The sequence below is a fragment of the Polyergus mexicanus genome, unplaced genomic scaffold (assembly GCF_030449975.1).
Source record: "Polyergus mexicanus isolate NDT 795.1 unplaced genomic scaffold, iyPolMexi1.0 SCAF_1, whole genome shotgun sequence".
Lineage (NCBI taxonomy): Eukaryota > Metazoa > Arthropoda > Insecta > Hymenoptera > Formicidae > Polyergus > Polyergus mexicanus.
This window is the reverse complement of record NW_027223321.1, coordinates 13696004-13718137: the sequence shown is the minus strand read 5'-3', so window position 1 is coordinate 13718137 and position 22134 is coordinate 13696004. Positions and strand designations below refer to the sequence as shown.

The 22134-nt window shown below is 36.7% G+C and overlaps 1 protein-coding gene across 7 annotated transcripts in view; it reads right to left on the bottom strand.

The window, feature by feature from the left end:
- Positions 1-22134, bottom strand: part of LOC138936291 (nephrin) — a 226739-nt gene that overhangs the window by 24476 nt on the left and 180129 nt on the right. For all 7 annotated transcript variants that reach the window (XM_070301569.1, XM_070301576.1, XM_070301585.1 and 4 more), the window contains exons 3-10: positions 21282-21414; positions 13239-13444; positions 11586-11702; positions 10452-10655; positions 9796-9947; positions 9044-9191; positions 7181-7311; positions 4978-5137 (exon numbers count right to left, since the gene is read on the bottom strand). In XM_070301569.1, coding sequence (XP_070157670.1) covers positions 4978-5137; positions 7181-7311; positions 9044-9191; positions 9796-9947; positions 10452-10655; positions 11586-11702; positions 13239-13444; positions 21282-21414 — 1251 coding nt within the window. The remainder of the gene's footprint in view (positions 1-4977; positions 5138-7180; positions 7312-9043; positions 9192-9795; positions 9948-10451; positions 10656-11585; positions 11703-13238; positions 13445-21281; positions 21415-22134) is intronic.

The window sequence follows — 22134 nt, the reverse complement described above, 5'->3', positions numbered from 1 at the left end:
GCCATCCGGGCGACGTCTTGGCTCGGTTTTTTTCGCCGCGACTGTGCTACATAATCTATCCAATCTATCACGGCGAATAAATCAAAACGCCCGGCGCGGAGAAATCGAATTCACTTTTGCAGCGCGAATAAATGTCCGGTCGGGGCGGCTGCGATAAATTCATTGACGTATTTCATGGAAGTCGGGCCGTGGCAACAACGGCGATGGTGTGGCGGCATTCTAGTTTGCGTCCGTTCGTCGCTCGTAATTAAATTACAACAAACGGAATCTAAAGTTAGCGAAACGAATTCCGAAGCGAAGCGTGCGTATTGCGCCGATAACACGCCGGCTGACCGATGACGTACGTATCTACTTCCGCCGGATCGAGCCTGTTATAAATCGGCACGATTTTGTTGTCGCCCGAAATAAAGTGTCGACCTTTTTATATCACGTTACGGATAAACGTCGCCAGTTAATTTCGCACACTCGTATAAAATTTCTCAAAATTCATGCGGATCGGATATAAATTACACGTCGTATTCATATTTATATGTATAAATACATATAATTTACGATTGCGATAGAAATGGAAAGAAAAATATAATCGCATTCAGTGCATGCGTCCGATAAAGATCTCCGTTGGCGAGAGAAAAAGAATTTCAAAGGATGATTTTGTGAAATATTCTTATAGAAATAATTGTACAAGAATTATTTTAGATCGATTGTACTCTGCGCGAGACGTCACCTTATTTTTGCATTATAATAATTTGACATATATCTGAATAATAATAATATATTCGTTAAAAAGAGATCCTGAGAGGAAATAACTTATAATAAAAGTCTAGAGAACATGTATTATAATAATTTAACATATATCTGAATAATATATTCATTAAAAAGAGATTTTGAGAATTAAATGAAATTATAAAAGAAATAAATAAAAGTCAATAGAACAAAATCCTGCCATTACAATCTTTTTCTTATCATTCGATTTAGAGTCACGTTGAACGAAAGATTTTATATTATATATTAGGAGCTCGCACGTATAAATCGCGTGATAAAAATGCGACAGTCCCGGCGCGCGAAATTGCTACGGTGTGTAATTAAACATTAATCGCGCAATGTTCTATTCGAGCGACCTGAATTACTTTGCGCGCGCGTTATCGCCCGGCTAAAAAAATCGCATGTTCGCAAGACCATAAGCGTATATGACGAGCAAAAACGGGATCGCTTGAAAGGAATTTCAAGCATGCTTGTTTTGTGTTTTGCAAAAAATATTATGCAGAATAAAAATATAATAATTAGCCATATAATAATAATACATACTGCTATATATTTATCATAATAATACGATACGATACGCGAAGAGTATATATTATAATAATCCAATATATTTATAAAATAACCCTCGCGTTTTTTTATAGCTCGATGTTACCCGATATGGGTGGAAAAAGAGACAATATCGTATCCGCGTGACATCTACTCTTTCAACGTGTTCGATTCGTGCGATACTGATCGGTGACAAAACATTTTTGACAACGGTATAATAATTTTATACGCATCGCAACATGAAACTTTTATTAACAGGAATAAAATATCTAACGTATGAAGCCTTTGTATCTTCTCGATTGAAACGACACGCTGGGTCATCCGTCAATCGAGTAACAAATACAGTCGCTAATTTCTCTCGTTCCTCTTGAAAATTTAAAATCTTTTCTCAGAGCTCGCAATAAATCGATTTTTTCTTACGTGCTATTATGTAAAGTTTTATACTAATGCTGCATATCACGTTTCACTGAGCTACATTGCATAATACTGTGCAGCGCGTCAAAAAATTTTCTTCTTTCCTTTAATGTATAGAATGATATCGAGTTGGCGTGTATAAGGCAAGTTATCGACCACTCGCTCCTGGCTAATTATTATTACAGCTTTTAATTGCAGCGCGCTCCAGTTTAAAACCTTCTGATTAAGTCTGACGTTAACTTCGACGAGCGGTTGAATGTCGGAATTTTTAGAGTCGACGCATTAATTACAGGTTGTTACGGCGATGCTTGTCTTGTAATTAACACAATGGCGGAAGCGCAAACTCTTTGCGTGGACTATAATTACGTAAAAATCGAGCAAAAATACAAACGTCGACTATCCTCGATTTGTAAAACTGGTATCGATTTGTCGAAAGCAAGAGAACGTTAGGCGCCGCAGGACGCATTGCGGATCGTGAATTTTTAAAAACCTTTTCCATCTAGAAAGCACAGTTGGAATATTTTCAAGAAGCTTGTCTCGCGAATATATTGTCTGCGAATATTATTATTCAAATTTACCGTTGTTTAGCGTTTCGAATCGTCCTCGTATTTCGCGCTCATATTCTTTCTCAAAGCATTGTCTTTGATAATAATTAGGATTGCGTACAAATTCTTTTCATTTTAGTTTCCATTGTATTTTTCTCTTTAACTCGAAAATTCTATTCCGATCGAATTACCACAATCTCTCGATGGAAAATATTTTGAAAGATATATTTAATACACGATACGCTATATAAATATGACGCGTGAATTTCAATGGGACCCTATCTCGCGAGTTCGGTCACGAACGCAGAAAATCTGCGAGTTCGTATGTGCGCACGGCTGGCTAACGTAGCTTAAGATTTTAATTCAGTTTCAGCAGGTATAATTATGCGCATGGCAAGAAGCTCCCCTTCTCTCTTCGACCTCTGTCGTATCCAAGATCTTAAGCCGCTTAGTTAGCTGTAAAATAGCGTGGCTTCAACTCCGGAGAAGAACAAAGAAAATACGGATTATACGGGAGCATTCGACGTTCGACGAGACTCGGCAGTTTACCTTGCCGAAAGGGTTATTAAAACCAACATAATCGCACCAGGATAATTACGCAAAATTTTGCTCATACTTTTTGCCAAAGTCTCTTAACGCGTGCGCGCGCAGAAATCTACGTAATATTGGACCGATGATAGAGATTTGACGAGCGCGCGTCGCGCACTCGACATCTTTTTTTACCGGCGCGTATATTCTTTGAAAATAAAATCTATTTTAACATAATGCTATTGCAGCAAAGTAGAATAGATTAGCGGAACGACGCAACAATTTCAGTCAAAGCTTCAGCCAAAATCAAAAATACGACGGCTAAACGATAGAGATGGACATTTTCTTCATACTATGTTCGCAATATGATAAAATGAACAGTATTTTTTAATATTCCTTTTATATTTCTGCTTATTAAATTATTACGCATAAGCGTAAGGGGAGCAAAATTTTCCGATGAAATTTGTTTTACAAAATTGTAGAAATTAATAGCAAAGTGTTTGAGATATTTTCAGCATATTTTTTTCCTTCGTTACATTAACTCGTTGACTCTCTGTTTTTTTCTTTCGTCAAAATTGAATTGAGAGTTTAGAATAAAATATATCAAAATGTCCTTTTTAATTATTTAACAGACGGATCTATTAGCAAACGATCTGTACAGAAGAGAGAAGGAGGGAAGGAAGAGGACATCATGTAGATACACACACATACATATGTATGTTTTAACTGATCAACTATTAATCTGTGCGCGGATTAGCTGTAGATAATTTATAGCGATGCATTGAATCCACTAAATACTGATGAGAGCTCAGCTGCTGTATAAACGGTGACGTATGTCAGTCAGTCGTAAGTTACGCACCAACACACGGACTTAAGTAGCGGAACAGCTCGGTTATACGCATATATTCCTACGTATGTAGAGCGTTCGAAGTGATTTAGCGTTCGCTGAACTTTACGGGGGGTGAAAGACATTTTCCTTGGAACGTGCGCAAAAAGGGACCAACTCGCGTACATCACCGTAATAAATTCATACTGGCGAATTGCGCGACGATGGCGGCGATTTCTCGTCATAGCGATAGTTTTGCCTTATTTTATCATCGAGATATATATGTATATCATACCGTGCGAATGATTTTCCTCATGATTTATACGAGATGGAAAGTTTCTTGAAGAGGTCTCGACGCGGTAAGAATATTATTAATGACCGTATTATCGATTTCTTTCTGTCTCTATAAAAGCCACGCTAATTATATAATCGTACAATAACTTGCGCTATTACGTTCATAATATCTCGACTTTTATAACTCGTAACGTCGTTTGATATCGGATTTGTAATCTTTTTTAAACACTGTGAAAAAGCCGTCCAAACTTGCTTATAACGTTTAAAAGGGTTATAATGCTCGCATATGAAATTGACTTATAGCCGGTCGGTTCTCTGCCTCGGAGCAGATTTTATGAAACCTCGTTTTCGTTTATAGTGCGCGATGCCGAGATATTAAACGTCGATATGAAGCGGAAGATCTCGCCCCGCGCTCTCTCCGAATGCGCGGACATTTCGTCGTCTACGCGCCGGATTTATGTCCCATCGTAAACAAAGCGCGCTCCTAAGCTGATTTAACGTCGATCCGCGCATACCGGTGTGTCAGTATCAGTTACGTGCCAGAGGATGCGATAAACGCGCGCGCACTGACACAGAAATTAACTCCAGTGCCAAAGAGAGACCCTAGAGATACGGAAGACAACACGGGGCGTGTTTCCATTCCCGGGTATTTCGGTTAAAATCATTATTCCTCGATCGATAGATACAGAAGAGAAATTACGCGCGCAAGCTTTGAATAATGCTCTTTGAATACAAATCTGCTTGTAAAGCTTGTATTCTACAAATCTCTATAGAGTCAGTCTTTTGCGAATTTATAAAGAATAATAAATTTTTTACAAAATATATCGACGAAATTTCGATTCGCCAAAGCGCAGAGAAGGTTCATCACTATTAGATATCTCGAATAAAAATGATAAATTTTCAGATAAAGATAAAAAATTCTTACATCTTAAAGATTCAGATATGAACGTGGACTGTTGTCGACAATAAACAGAGAATAGTTTAACTTAATTAGAGCGTCGGCGTAGATTATGGTGGATGACACGCGGGAAATGTAGGTATGTGCATGTAACAGATACTCACACTTTATGTCCAAGTTCAGTGGATTGCTCTCGCCGTCGCCCTCTTGATTATTGCCGATGCACGTGTAAATCCCAGCTCTACTGCGAGTGACGCTTTGCAGCACCAGGCTCTGATTACTTATTATCGTTCCGGTTGTCGGATTGTGATACAGCGGATTGCCCTGCGAATGCGAAATCAAACGAGGGTGTGTTGTGTTTACTCGGCTACCGTGAATAAACTTGCGGACGCGGTTCAGGGTGCGAGTAATAAACTATTCAAGTAATGGACTATACCCGCGACAAATAGTAAGTAAATTAAAAGGAGCAAAAAAATAGACAATTTTATAGCGACTTGTGCTATGATTAAAAAAATTTTCATACATGAAACATTTAACGGTAAAGTAACGTAAAGATAAATAAATAAGAAGAAATATAAGTAATAAATAAATAAATAAATAAATATATATATATATATAAAAGCAATACAGTTATATATGAAAATGAAAGGATAAACTAATATTACGCTCTTTTCGCGAGCGATATTAAAGCGCGAAAACTGTATATTCGCGCTTCTCGCGAAAGTCTAAGCGATAATAAATCCCGCGTGAAGGAGAAATTCACGACGAGGAACGCTGACAGTTTTTCGATCTCTTTCGCGTTCCCTCGTCACGACTTTCGAGAACGATGAAAGCGGCTTTGAGTTTTCGCGAAACAAATTTTGCAATCCTCGAACCGAGGGAATTGATTGGGATTTGCGTTTCCCCGGTGTTTCTATGTAAACGACATTCGTTCGCGCGATAAGAATCATCGAAATTGGCTCGAATCGGATATCAAAGTTTGAAGAATATTCACAATAATTTTAATATCATAATACATATATTTTTGAGGAATTAAATTTTTGCCTTATGTCTTTTAACTGTATCTTCAAAAATCAACTGTTTTCTTATCGACATTTTTTTTTTTTTTTTTTTTTTTTCGACGAAAGCAATCTATCGACAGTTTTTGAATAATTATTAGCAATTAGAAAATGAAAACAACGTAATCGTGTTAACTTATTATTTATCTTCAATTTACTCTTTAAAAAAATATATAGATAAATTTTAATGTAATTATAATTTACGTTACTAGTAACATGTATTTAATGCTGAAAATTAAAAGTCTTGAAAAAAGATAATGTTCAAAAGTAAATGCGCTAGAAAAAGAAAAGAAAATGGTTAAAAAATACGTTTGTAAATTTTTTTTTTTTTTTTATTTAATAACTATTACCTAAATATTCTGAATATGTGAATCCTAATGATACTAAAAGAGAACTATGTATCGTAAGATTAAAAATAAATTCGGAATGATTGAATGCGATTGCTTCCCGATGGTTTAATTGCGACGGGAAATACCTTGATTTATACCTGTGATTTATGTCATGCCATCAGTTCCAAATCAATCGCGCGTATGACTTTATCATCAATAAAGGCAGTACGATCAAAACGAATGAAGGGATTAAAACACATTCGGGCATTGACGAATCGCATTCTTATTAATCGTTGATAAAACGCATCAATTTATATCTGTAGTTAAATCGACGCTGTGATTCTCGTCCCGTATCGATCAAGCGAATCATTTTAATAGTAAAGAAAAATATTGCGCACTCGAGTGGCTTAGAATAAATATGAAAAAAAAAATTTTTGCGCGTAATTCTTGTAGCATCTGATTGTTAATAAATTTTTTAAAAGATCACAAGATACTATTAGACGTTAAAAATTTTAAATGGGTACAAATTAAATACTTTTTTATTTTTAATAAAAGATGTAATACATTTATCATTTCGCGTGTGCATTAAAACGGATCAGAAATTATTTTTTGAAGTTAAGCTGAAATACACATTGTCCCCGATATAAATAACCTAATTTGTGACGAGAGAAATATGAAAATTGTCTACAATTTTCCGTGATACGAAATGCTCAAGTTGCGAGAAAATTTCTAATATAACCGAATCCTCTCTAAAGGTTAATTACTATCCGAGGGAAGTCCGCTTTATATGCGCCCTGCGCAGCGCGTTTCGGTGATACGAATCCAAGATCAAACGCGGGAGTTTTCGGACGGAAGTTTATCGCGTGTCGCAGGTGCGCCCTGCCGTTCCCTTATCTCGACGCGATTAAGCTTCGGCTTATATTATCGATTTCTGAACCGGATTCGTTATCTGCGCCCTATGCGGCGGGGTGTGGACTCACGTTATGGCGCCAGGAAACCTTGTAAACCCAGGGATTGGACTTGATGTTGCACTCGAAGTAAACGTCGATACCCTCCCGAATAGCGCTCGAATTCAAATTGCTACCAAGCTCGAGGGTAACCACAGGCTCGTCTGAAAACAGAATCAACATCAAAGTCAAAGTACGAAATGCATCATCAATATGGGAGATGCCGCTTTAATTACAATAATTAACGCCTATTAACGTCCAGATGCCATAAATAAGTGCCTAGATGAAAAAATAATAATAATAATAATAATAATAAAAAAATGAATAAAAATAAAAATAAAAAGTAAAAATTAAAAGAGAAAAAATTAAAAAATGCTGGAAACAGATAAAAGAAGCGGGAAATCGAAATTTTTTATCTTAGGGTTCATATTGGCTTATTGATTAAAAACTACTATCTCTATTTGAATCATCGTATTTGCAAATTTTATATCGAATTGGCGAAATAATTTTTTCGAGCTCGCTTCCTTAATTTTGTCAAATTTAAAGGTAAATCTCAAAATATGTGATTGAAAAGCAATGAAAAAGTACAATTTAAAAAATCGTTAAAGACATTAATTTACTGATTAATAACCATTATTTATTAAAGAAAAATACTGTATAATGTTTTAATATCAAAATACAATCTATAATACGATTGCTTCTCGATTACATCGCGTTACATCGCCTTGTAAATAAATAGTTAACTGTGTCGGACAGCGGCGGATTTTCCCATCGAGAGAGCGTTGTCGGCGTCCATTCTGTGGTATTATCTTTTCATGGAGGAAAAAAATCCCGGCCGCGTATCGAACGTTACTTATGATTCCTTTCGCTGCAACGCCATCGCGAATCCGATAATTCCGCCGTTTCGCGCTTGCAATAAACGAGTACATTTTTTTTCAGCCTCGCTTCTACAGCCCCACCCCGCCCCATAGAATTACCAGCGGACGCGACAAATGAAGAAAAAAAAAAAAAAAAAAAAAAAGGATAAAAAGTCGCGGAAAAGACGGTAAAATGGGGCTGCCAAGATATTCGAAGTGGTAGGAACGCGACGGCGAAATCGAACTAAATTTTCAGTACGGTGGATCGGCATGTGCCATTAATTTCCACTCGAAGTCTCTGTCTGTCTTTTCTTCTTTCGCACCTCGAATCGGCTCGAGGAAAACTTTTATATTAGACAGTGAAATCACGACGTTAATCCTAGCTTGACTGCGACGCTTCGCAGCGATTCGTTCTGCAACTTTACGTATTAATGTCGCTGAAAAGTTGCAACGGTGCTCCAATTTCAACTACGATGCGGACACACGCATCTACACGGTTGTTGCAACGACACACACGTCCGTTAACCTGGCAACCCCTCATCACGAAACAAAATTCGGATATATGGTATAATTATACGTGCTGACTTACTCGCTAATGTAATGCATATTCGATAAATTTAAAAAAGATTATCCGAAACAAGAAATTGTGGAAAATATATGAAATAAATAATGGAGAAAATATTCTCAGCACAATTGAACAAAGTGAGAGTCTTTTTTATTAATCGCGAGATTAATAGAAAATAATATATGTTGAATGAATATAAGCATAATCATGTGATATTAGAGATTCGATATCAACGATAAATGTTACATTTCGAGCAAACAATCTCGCCGATGGCAACGAGATCTAAAGCAAAAGGAACGACGTTAGAATTCTCGATTGAAATTGTTATGTTGACTTTGCTGCGTACGATATGCATGCGAAATGTGCTTGTAAAAATATTACATCGATGAAAGTTTCCACCGTGTAGGACGCGCGGTCGCATACGGCGACGCGAAATTGCGGGACACCCCGTTGCGTTTCCGTGAAAACACTCACGATATATATTGAGCTTCCATCCTTGCTCCATCTCCGAGTCCGGAATATCTGGCACGCTGGCGCGACAGTAGAGGAACTTGCCGGCGTCTTCGATACTCGGCACGAATGTGAGGACGCTGGTTGTTACGTTGCCGTCAGGAGGACTCCTCTGTCGGTGAGAATTTCATGAATTTAAAATAGTTTGCCGAACAATTTAATAATCACGATACGCATACACATCCCGGCATCGAATCCGCCGTCTGTGACGGATTGAATTAGATGGTGACGATTATGCCGTCCGCCGATATTGGATTTACATTAAACGTGAATTCAAATGTCAAGATCGATATATTCTTATAACTATTTAACATCTCGGATAAAACATTTTTTTGTTCATTTAAAAAATACTCGTAATCAGATAAATATATTAATTCTAATGACAAAATTGAATAAGAAATAATAGAAATATAAGAAACAATAGAAATTGCACAAGAAATGTCACATTCTTAAATTATAGACGGAACAACGATTCAAATTTCTCGCTTTGTATTTTGCTCTGCTGATAAACATTAATAAATAATTCGAATATTTTATGATAGAGATAAATATGTATTATATCGCGCATTAATTTAATTACATCGATCATTAATTTAATTCAAAATTGAATGGAGAAACAATCGCAGCGACATCCGGAGAGAGTTTCACGGACGAATTAATCTCATGCGATCGACGAGAGTGTATTAAATTTGCCGACAATCTACTTTAAATCCTACCGTTTCCCGTGCATTTCGCAATATCGTGTTCCCTTTGGACCACGCGATGGTCGGCTCTGGTCTGGCTCCGACAACCTCGCAACCTATCTCGTAGGTCTTGCCGGCGCTAAGTGGACGGTTCTCTCCTTGAATCCGGACCCAGAGCGGTTTCACTGTAAAAGAGAGCGCGTGTGTCACATTCAGATTTAAGCGCCCATCGAGATCCGCGCATAGTCGTGTGAAGATAATAGAAATTTTCCCGGTAGAAACTCGATTCGATGAATTGATGCGCTACGGTAGGAGTTTCGTGAGAATCGATACCTCAATCTAGCACGGAAATTGAAATCGCTTATAATTAAGAAAGTTGCATATTTTTCACAATCATAATTTATGACGTGATAAATTGCATATTATTACGAATTAAATAAATATATTTAATATTCCCCGTATTTTTCATTATATTTATTATTAATAACCAATGATAATAATGCAATAACATAATATCATATTGTAATTTACACACTCATTCAATTGTTAATTAAAAATAACAACGTACACGTTGCAAATTTATAATCTATATATATATATATTTTTTTTTTAAATAAAATTTATTCACAAATGCATTTTTTCTTTCATTCTTGGAATTAATCAATAACCATCAGTAAATCGATACTTACAATTCATATCGAGCGTCACTGAACTTGTTATCGGTGCTATCATGTTGTTATTCGTAGCTTGGCAAGTCAGATACGTGCGCAGATGCTCGCGGCCCAACTTTTCCAATTGCAGCACGTTGCGAACCCTTTTAGCATCCACGGTCTCGTAGGTGTTATCGAGTAGAGAGGTCCCCTGCCACCATGTCACTCGTGGTTGCGGTCGTCCTGAAGAAACATAAATGATCCGCAGGATCCGACGAATATGCATCGCTACTTCGTTGCATCAATGGCGGCGTCTACTCGGTGTAATCACCTCACGACTTAACGTTTCGAGTAATCGATTAAATATAAAATTGAAATCTTTATAAAGAAATAAAAATTATACTAAAGTCTTTCTCAGAGAGTAATTTGTAATTTTCAAAAGACTTTCAAAGAACATCGATCAACGAAATGGTTAATATACATTTGTTTATTGGAAAAATCCACTCATTTTTTTAATCCATTGTAAAAAGTTAGACTTTTCATGATAAGTAGTAAAAATCTTTGCGCAGATTGTGGAAAAAAAAAACTCAAGTTTAAAAAGTTTTTTCTTTCCGGAAAGAAGAAGTTGCATTAACAAATAAAACCAAAATCTCAAAGAGTGCAAAGAGAATATTCCTTAAAGAATATGGAAAATATACAGAAAGTATCACTACCTTAGTTTTGGAGTAATAAAAATCTTATTAAGAAATATTTAAGAAACTTTAAATGCTGTAAATTACGTGTTGTACATCATCTTAAATTAACTTTGTAAAATTCTATACTCGATGGTTGCGCGTTCGATTAATGAACGAAAAATTTTCATCAAATTTCTTGCATCGTCAAAGTATTGTATATATTGTATATATCTTTGCCTTTTACACTAGCGGTCTCGCTCTTATTGCGCACATGTCTGCGTTGCCGTAAGGCAGGATAAAGGCGCCTTCATTGTTCGAAATTCAAAACGCGACACGAGGAATAATACGTTTGGCTGAAATGTCGAAGAAATCGAGCCGCACATTTGTTTCTCGTGAAACGCGCAACCCGAGTGCTGATGCGAGTCGCGGCAACGACGAGACGCCCGAGCGTTATGGGAGGCGAATGCACCGAAAGTGCATCGACGCGTCATGCACTTACCACCGGCGGCGACACACGTGAGATTGAGAGACGCTCCTTCGGTGTACGGGCCGAGGATGTAATGGGGAATATGAGACCTTCCGTCTTCGTCCAATATGCTAAGCTGTTCCGGCGGTACTGTAATAATTTTCGCAATAAGAAGCTCTCTGCATTCTCTTCCCTTTATTCGGGGATGTCTGAGAATGCGAACGGGGTAGAATGGGGCGGAGATCGTGGGTGAATCAATTTGCGCATTAATGTATCAATTCTAGTGTCATCTAAGAAGACAAAACGCAGCGCGACTACTATTACACGATAAAGTTAATAAATCCTTATTTAATATATTAAATAACAAAATTGGGGCAACGCGAGAAGAAAAAATCTTTTGGAACGAATTCATTGATTCAATGTGACAGATGAAATAAAGAACGTGAAAAATCGTAACATACATGCTGAAAAAATTGTAAGTATACCATACCTAACCAGATACTGTCGTTAGAACTCTTAATGAAGTTGGGAGAATGGTGGTAATTATAGTTTTAATTTCGCTCTGATTTGATCTTTATAATAATGTGCCATATAATATATTGCGCAAAAGAGAATTGAGATGAAACTGCGTCTTTAAAATTTTTTATTTATCCCTTTCAATAAACGTTTCTCTTTGCTACATCAACCGCAACGATAAATTTGTCTCTTTTATAATATAATCAAATTTTATATATAAAAAACAAATGATTTAAAACAGAGATATGCAAATGCGATTATTATTAATTTTACTAGGATTGACATTGAGAAATAAATTGTCTGTGTACAACAAGAAAGCACAGAATATATATATTTTTTTAATAAAATGTATTTATTTACTATTTCTCAAATTATCAAGAATCAGATTCTCGCGAAACTGCATTAATCGAAAGTGGAGAAAAATTCGTAATATCGCTAATAATGCTAATATCCGTGTGCAAATGCCGAAATTTGCACGGCGATGTATCCGCCTGCGCCGCGTCACGTATCGTCTTTACTATTAAAAGGCGGAGATGTTATTCCTGAGATAAAAAATAAATTTTAATGCACCGGTATTATCGGCTAAGGTCACGTAACCCTTCTTCCATTAAACGTAATGTTACGTGCCATGCAAAAAATATTAAATTGTGCAGTCGGTGCACAATTTCGACCGCGCGAGATGCTCGAATAGTCGAATTGATCCATACGATTCGACGATAACAGCGTGGATTATATTAGAAAGCGGCATGGAAAGCGCAAATATCGAATTGATCAATCCGGTATATTTCCAAAACTCAATTTTCGAGAATTTCCGGCCAATAGATTATCGCCGAATAAAATACATCGGAAAAAATTTTGTCAAAATTTTATAGGGAAAAGAAGAAATTTTTTGATTAATTTTTTAATTTATTAAATAATTTAAAAATTACGACTTTACTATGTGTATACATGTGTACATTAGGAGCATTTTCTAAATATTTTTATTTATTCTCAAGAAATTATTAAATTAGATACCATGAAAAAAAAAAAAAGAAAAAAAAAAGAAAACGTATTCGAAAGAACACGTCGTATGTTACTGAAAAAAAGTAGAAAAGAATATATATTTCGCTCTTTTAATTGTCGGGTGCATCTTGTATTCGGTTCGATGCGGAATATCGTTTAAAAACTTACTGATCACCGTTAGATTGACTTTGCTGTTGCGCGTCGGCGATTGCTTGAAATCGACCCTGCACCTGTAAACAGCCGCGTCGCTCTCGCGAACGGTTTTCAGGACGAGCTTCGCGGGTTCGCTGTGCTTAAAGAAGGCACGTTCTTTGAGGCTTTGATCCTGCCAATGATTCCCATTATCCAAGCTGTGCGTCCCCCGCATGTCAAAACTGCAATCAATTCAAATTTTACCAAAAGAGTTTTACTTGTTTCAATTTATATATGTATATATTTTTCTAAAATAAAAAGGTCAACTTTTTTTTTTTTAAATCACAATAGTACATATAGTTTGTTTTAATATTTTCATATAAGAAGAAGCGTATAATATAACACATGTACATATATAAAATAGAAAAATCACAGTTTGAATTTAATTGATTTTGGTAGAACACATACAGTGTGTGAGAACTAAAATTAATATGTAAGTAATTATACACACACACACAAAATAAATGGTGCGCGCTTATAGTATTTTACTGGCTATAAAAAGCTATAAATAAGAAAAGCTCGCTTTTTTCTTTTTTCCCTCGCTGCTTCCTTCAATACTCGCTAATGCGCGTCATCGCATTATTTCTCGGATAGGCGGACGCGTATAGAGAAAAACTTTTATATTGCCCCTATTAAACTCTCACGAGAGACGCTCAATCGAAAAGAAGAGAAAAATGTGCTCCGACTGAAGAAAAATACAGAGTCACGCAGGGTTACTCGTAGCACTTTGCCCTCTAATATCGGCCCTTTTACGCCGGCGCGCTGCCCTCGCAGAATTTCTATCGGCGAACAGAAACGAAGCTAACTGAATTTATGCGGCGTCGTTGCTACAAAGAAATTTTCCCAAGAAATTTGCGACGGATCGGGACCGTAATGAAATTTCTCAGCAACTTTTCCTCCAAACTCATTATTGTGCTTCAGCGAAATTTTCGATGAAGCTTGGATCGGGAATATTTAACATTAAGGATGCAACTTTTCTTCGAATAATGTTTACATATTATTGCTTTGCGTTTACATTATGTGTACAGGATGCTCTTACGCTTTATTTTTTCACGACAGGTTCTAAAGTTAAACCGAGATAAACGATTAGAAATGAAGAGCTTGCGAATTGAAGTTTTACAGCGCAATTAAAAAGCAAAATTTAATTTATTTTTCAGCATTTTATAATTCAAGATATTTAATATATATATATATATATTTTAAACATTAAAAGATTATTACAAGAGCGTATGATGATATCTTTATTGTTTAAAAAAAGCGTCGATTTGAAGAGATTCGTAGTTATTAAAATTACTCTTGGCTAAACGCAACACCCCAAGATCCTAAAAACAAGTGAAACGATTATTTAGAACAATTAAGCCAATTGTTGCTAATTTATTCCTCTAATTCTCTTGAATTATATTCGCTTCGCAAGAAGATTCAGAGCGAACGTGTAATACTCGTGGTAATAATTAACCGCCATAATTTCCTTATCTCCTTAAACGTGCATGCTTCTAATGCGCGATTCAGTCGTTCCTAGCGTCTCGTTGGAGTTTCTGTGACTCTGTCAGCGTTACTATACTGTGGCGTCAGTTATACGCGCCGTTATCACGAAACTTTTAAACACGCGGGGGTCGAGACATTGTCTGCATATCGGCGGTCATATTTTCCTTGAAATTTTGAACAATCGCGACGTTCATTCTGTAAATGTGCGAGAGCTTTATGTAACTAATTCCTTGGCGTAAAACAAGAACAGTGAGAAAATAAAGATTTATATTTAAAAGTTAAAAAGACGAATTTACAAAAATATTTTTGCATAAATCAAATATATTCTAATAAAATTCTCCATATTTTCTATATTAATAATATTAAATATTGCACGATAAACATAGACTTATTATTTTTGCAAAATATATTCAAAGAAGAAAAGTCGGCAGTGTTGAATTCTTTCTACAATAGATTCTGTCATGTTACGTTGAATTTGACAAATTCAATATTATAGAAGAAGATTCTTTTTTGTACGACAACGATCCTTTTCTCTCAACAGATCGGAGACATGTTTACTAAAACTGTTTAGAACTCTTCAATCGCGTCTGTTTTGAAAAGACGAGGCGATATCGGCATATAAGCGTTCTCTTCTCATTCGGAAGAAGAAAAATCGCAACGTGGCGAAACAATAGTTACGGAGCCAGCTTGAATCGACAATCGGAATTGATTTCGTTGCATGTAAAATAGCAGGTGTGACGAATGCCGCACCTGCTCAGACGCGAATGCATCCCAGGGGGGCGAGGGGAGAGACGTACGCGCGATATATGTATGTACGTACGGAGCAGTTTTCTGAAACCGGTCCCCGGAGGATACGTTCTGGTATACCTTTATATGACCCGTGCCGATTCGCAAGATAAGTTACGTCGTCAACCAAGCGTTCATTCGGACGATCTTCCGCGTCCTCGACTTTCTCGAGCGACTTCCGCGTCGGCCCCCTCGCTAAACGATCGAGCGGCAAATTAAGTTAATGAAAAGGATTACCCGGTGTCGGGATAAAACGACATCATGTACAGGTCGTATATTCGATAACGAAGTGTGCGCGCGGTTATCGTTTCCTTATCTTTCACTCATCTTTCGAGCCGCGTTAATTTAATTTCGATCGTTACACCCGCGGTATTTCTGATATTATCGCTACTTTAACAAGTGTCTTCATCGAATTTTGATAGAAGTAAGACAGGGAAAATATAATACGATAGATTTGAAGAGCGCAGAATTGTAAATTATTTTGATTTTCTTGTCTATTCGAAATATTTCTATATTTGTATTTGCGGTGTCCTTTGTACACCTAATTTAAGTTAAATGACAATTGGAAAGTGACAACTAATTTAATGAATATTATAATTTAGAGGTCACAAAGTCATAGTTGATTAACGTAATAGTTCCACGTTGTGGATATATGGTTTACGAAAGCGTTTATCTCTCTCTCTCTCTCTCTCTCTCTCACGTACGACATTCCATCAGACGCGACGACGAATGGAATAATCGCATGTTGGGCACATGCAAGTCCATACAAAGGATTACTGCGCTGCGAACGGGTGAGGAATGCTTATCACGTATGCACGCACGTCATATGCTTTTGCATTTCCTTTGTCGACGTTGTAACATCGCTTTGACATTGCCTCGAAATTGTTATCGATATTCCTCTTCCTTTAATTATTCGCGAAGAGAGAAAAGTTGGCCGCGATCATTTCGAGAATGAAATCACGTGACAAAGTGTGACTTTTTACGAATCTATGCGGAAGATCGTACGATTAGAACTGCCGCAGATCCTCTCTCATTTGCGGATTATTTTCTTTCGTCAATTTACATTCAATTTCCTTTCACTATAAAGAAACGTTAGCTAAATTAGACCGGTCCAAAATGCCGTTTAATTTTTATTAAATCTTCAAGTCTTAGTTAGTTGAAGAATAAAAAAATCGTCGAAAAAGACGATCCAAGACACGATTAATCCAAGAATCATTCATACGTATACGAGAAGAATAATTTTCATTTATAATAATCGTTACGCACGTTTCTCTTTCCTGTGTCTGTCAGCAATTCGTTTGAAAAACGAAGGGATAGACAAAGATCGATCAATTTGCTCGAGGATCAGAGAATGGGAGTTCGAAAAACAAAGCCGCCGTGGCGCGACGGAGCACTTCGTCACGGGTCGAAAGACTTTCAACTTAATAAAACTGCGAAAAAGAGAAAAATAGAGAGAAAGAGAGAGAGAGCGTGGTAATACGATAAACACGTATTGTGTGCGCTGAAAGAAATAATATCGTATCCATAATTTTGCCCCGGGATACCTTTAAGCCCCCGTCACAATTCATATATCAGAGTCAAGCTGGGAGAGGCGGTGCGCGCTCGTGAGAGGAAAAGACAATGAAGAAGGTGGGGAAAGGGATGGAAAGGCTGCGAGAAATAAAGGGCAGCAGCCAATTCGCTATATGGACCACTCTAGGGGGAAAATACTCCGCGGCAACGATGGAAGAGGTGAAGAGGGGAGGGAGATAGACATACACGCTAAGTGTGTCACGGGGTTGGGTTGCCACAGATCCCACCCCTCTCTCCGTCGCAGAAAAAGATGGGATTTCACGGCACGTTTCTATGCATAAAACCGCGACATCAACTCTCGGAATAAGAGAATCGGGCGCAACTCGAAGGAGGAAGGAAAGCCACTCGGGTGATACGGCGGGTACTTTAATCCCCCGTTCTTCTCTCCACGCGTTACCGAAAACCAGCCACCGATTCGAAGGTGGGTAGCGTGTGTCCGTCGCGAGATTAACTCTTTTTTCGCTTCCCATTATCTCGACATCCGACCGAACACTACGCGGTGGCTTAAGTGGCGCAGAATACACGCTCGGAACTTGAATTCATTTATCACATATCCTCCTCGCGTATTCGCGAATCTCTCGCGAGTTTGTCATTATTATTTTGCATTTGACTTTAATCAAATTACGTTATTTCACATTCCCTTTTTCGCATACGTAATTAATTCTCTTGCGCGAAGATTTTACGTGAACGCATCGATTGCGCGCATCGGTTGCCAAGCAACGAATACATTATCAAGATCAGCACGTTGCGTCGGCGTGCTATACAACGGGATAATTTCGGCTGTGCCAGCATGCTTAATGCATTACTCTACCATTTATAGTTAATAACCGGACTAAAGTAACGCGTGCGAAGCCGCGCGCGCGCCCATTATCCTCGCAAAAACATTCGCGTTCGCAAACTTCAAATGCGATGCGTAAATCCGTCGGCAAATATACGATACAATAAGCCAGCCTAATCAAAGTTGGCAATACCGAAACGGGGAACGACCGGCTGATTATGAGATTCCGAAACGCGTAATATACAAATTAATTGCGTCAATTATCGCGCATTCTCATCGCCAAGCACGCACGCGTTAAGAGATTTGCCTCTTCCGTGTACCATATTTACGCAAGCTTTCTCTCTCTCTCTCTCTCTCTCTCTCTCTCTCTCTCTCTCTCTCTCTCCCTTTCAATTTCTGCGTAAGCTAATTGCGCGATTAAGCTCGAAAAAATTCAGAGGCGAGGATTTGATGCAGATTTCGAATTTCCCAGGATAATCGTGCTTCGTTACGAAGAATACGCGGGTAGCACTTGAATTCCCAAATTGGCGAAATTCTACAATCGAAATTGTAGTCGCGGCGAATTAATTAATTCTCTGAGAGTTTAGCGTACGTTAATTTTTCCTTTGAAAAGGAAAAAAAAAAAAAAGGCAAATTAATATCGAGCCGTCGAAGAGAAAACTCTTCAGCAAATTGTAGATGGAAAACGCTCTTAATAGAAAAGTTTTTTCATTTCAACGAAAAGAATCTCTTGTAATGTGCTAGTAGTTTTCAGAAGATTGGACGCAGTAATAGTAAGAGAAACAGATTAAACATTTATACGATGCCCACTTCTATCGTATTATCATTATTTTATTATTTACACCCGTTATTTTCTTTTATTATGTAATAAAATAATCATGTATATTGTCGTATGTGTTTTGCAATAATAAACACTTTTGACAGGTTTGGAAATGTTCAAAGGAACATTGTATGTCATATAAATTTTAATTTTAATATTGTCGTAAGTAGAGAAAGAAAACTGACTTACATTACACGTGTAGTATGAAAATGTATAATATATTTAATAACTAAATGCATAATAATATCGTGACGATATAAAATTATTTTTTTATGTACAACACACATGTGTATTGCGCAAGTATAACTAAAGTGTGAATCTAATTAGAGAGTGATTGTAAATACGACTTGATACGACGCGGCATCATTATCAATAATTATTGTACAATATATCAAGAGGGTCGTTTATACGTCGATCGCGTGTGTTAAGAGTCGGTCAATTGACGTTTCCCCTACAGATATAATTCGCTTTGATTCGATGAACGTGGGAGGATTCTCCCCGTAACTAGAACATCGAGCGATTTTCCTGCAGTTCTGATATGTCACTTTCCGCCGCACGGAATGTAAATTATGCCTGTCTTTCTGTTTGAGAGGCATTTCCATTTGCGCGAATTAAGTTCAACGCGGAACAAACGGAGAAGAGTTCGTTTTCTCAACTGACTCGAGTATATCCCGCGTATAATCAGGGCCTTCTGTCTTAAGAAATTGATAAATCTCATTCGGAAGCAATTACCGTTGCAATTATTCTGCTAATATTATTTATGCCAGATTCCCTTTAGGCAATCTTATATAAACTCTTTTCTATTTTAAAACCAATTTAAAAAAAAAATATAAAATTATACATATACAGGGTGGTCCTCGTAACGGTCGCCACGATTTTTAAGGCACTTACAATAATCTAACCCCTATTTTTTATTTAGTATTCTTGTAGCTGACATCGAGAGCTTTCCAAAACACTATAACAAAGTATTTTTTTATTAAATACTTTTTGAGTTATTTTATATTTTAATATGACATATTTTGATATAAAAAATAAAATATTTCGTAAAATATTCAGTTTTCGATAATTTTACCGTAATACTTCTATGTACAGAATAATAAGACAAATTAATTAGTGCCAAAAAAAAACAAATAATTGTTTAAAAAAAATACATTGTAAATAATTTTCTTAAAAACAATTTTTTTTTATACTAATTGATTTGTCTCATTATTCTGTACATAGAAGTATTACGATAAGATTATCAAAAACTAAATATTTTACGAGATATTTAATTTTTTATATCAAAATATGTCAGATTAAAATATAAAATAACTCAAAAAATACTTAATAAAAAAATACTTTGTTATAGTGTTTTGGAAAGCTCTCCGTGTCAGCTACAAGAATACTAAATAAAAAATGGGGGTTTCCATTTAAGATTTTAAAGTTGACCTTCACATGACCTTCAAATGATTTTCCAAGGTCGAATCATTGTCACCATCTTATGGTCCCCTTGAAGCCACACAACTTTTGTTTGAAACTTTTTTATGTCAGATTATTGTAAGTGCCTTAAAAATCGTGGCGACCGTTACGAGAACCACCCTGTATATCTATATATATATATATATATATATATATATATATATATATATTTTTTTTTATATATAAATATATAAATGCTCTATTATATGTCGGATTAATCTCTAATTATATTTGCGTAATCTGTTTAGAAATTATGGAGCATCGAGTGTTATAAATCGGGAGCGAGTCTCAAAGGCGCAATTTATAATCCGTGTTCGCGTTAGTTCCGTTTCTAGTTGCTTGTTACGCGAATAAATAAATTTATCGCTATGGGAGAATAGTATTACATGCGAAATTATACATTTACACCTATTATCGCGCATTGATAAAGTAATACGCGATCTTGTTCCATAATCGTTATCCTGCATGTATTACAATGCATCTTAAATTCCTATGCCGTATAATCCGTCTTTCATATATATCATATGCGTGACGTGTTATCATTCTACATACCATATTGCGATGTCAAATGTGCGACAAAATTATTACGCTAGACATCTATAAGTCGGGGTGACAAAACACGTTACACGTATGCGGGATGAAAAAATTGGTGGAAAATCGAAAGAAAGAGATGTTATCTATTATAATTTAGAATCGACACTTTCGAAAATTAAAAAGGAAATTTATTTCGAGACCCTTATAATTTTCGCTATATAAACGATTGTAAGTGATTTTTGCATTATTCCGTGTGAGGGGAAAAAAACTTTGATTTAACGTCGCAAGTTTTACATTTTCGAAACAACAACGCGACGCGCGGATATATTTCGAAATGAAAAACTTAAATCCTTATGCTAATTTCAACCGAAGTTAGATATGAAAATACGGAATCTACGAATAATCTTCGCAGTGCCAAACGCCCCTGTAATAATAATGAGAACGCGGCTTCGCGGTTTCCGTTTTACGCTCGAAAAGCGAGAACGATATTGCACGCGATCAACATAAGAATGAATACGCGCGAGAAAGAGAGGGAGAGGGAGAGAGAAAGAGAGAGAGAGAGAGAGAGAGATGGAAGAGAATTTACCTGTATATCGGTGCATCCGCTTCCTCCTTGTACCAAATAACTAGGTGCAGCTTGTCCCCCGGGAGCGGCGGTTTCACGTCGCACGGTAGCTCAGCAATTTCTCCTACCACTGCTTCCGCATCTGTCATTGTCACTGTAATGACAAAGTCAGGTCGAGAGTCAGGCCAAGATCGTATAACCGGAAAAACGTGGTCGGAATACACGCGACGCGATCCGACGTCAACGGCCAATCTGCTATAGGTATTAATAATTGGATGATTCGCGCCCGGTGATCTCGCTCCCGCGCATTCGGCGTTTCGGCTTGAGATTTAATCCGCGTCAACGGTATTCTCGAGTTCACGAGAGATCATTCGTGCGCGATTTCCTTCTAAGCCGGCGGGATCTTCTCCTTCGAAAGGTATCCTCGATATTTTACCGGGGATTGTATCTCCCGTTAGCGAGTCACAGGGGAACGTCCCGAAAGAGAACATCTCTTTTCGCTTTAAATCGGCATATACCCGTAGAGCGTATAAAGATATATCAGAGACATATTTCCTTGTTTCTCCGATAAACTATTTAATAATATAAAAAGCTCCGATAAATTATTTAATAATTATATAAAATTTTTTTTTTTTTGTTCCGACCATAAAAAAATATACCTCTTTTGCAGTAAAATATGAACTATTTCTTGCATCCAGATTCGTTTCCGAACAGAGTTATTTAATCTGTAAAAATATATGATAGAAAAAAAAAGTTTTTTTCAATTAATTTTTCGAAAAACAATTTGTTTCAGGAAACGATAAATAATTACACTATTATTGTGTGTAATTGCATGTTAGAATTTCTAAATAACTTTTTTCTACAATATTTTTTG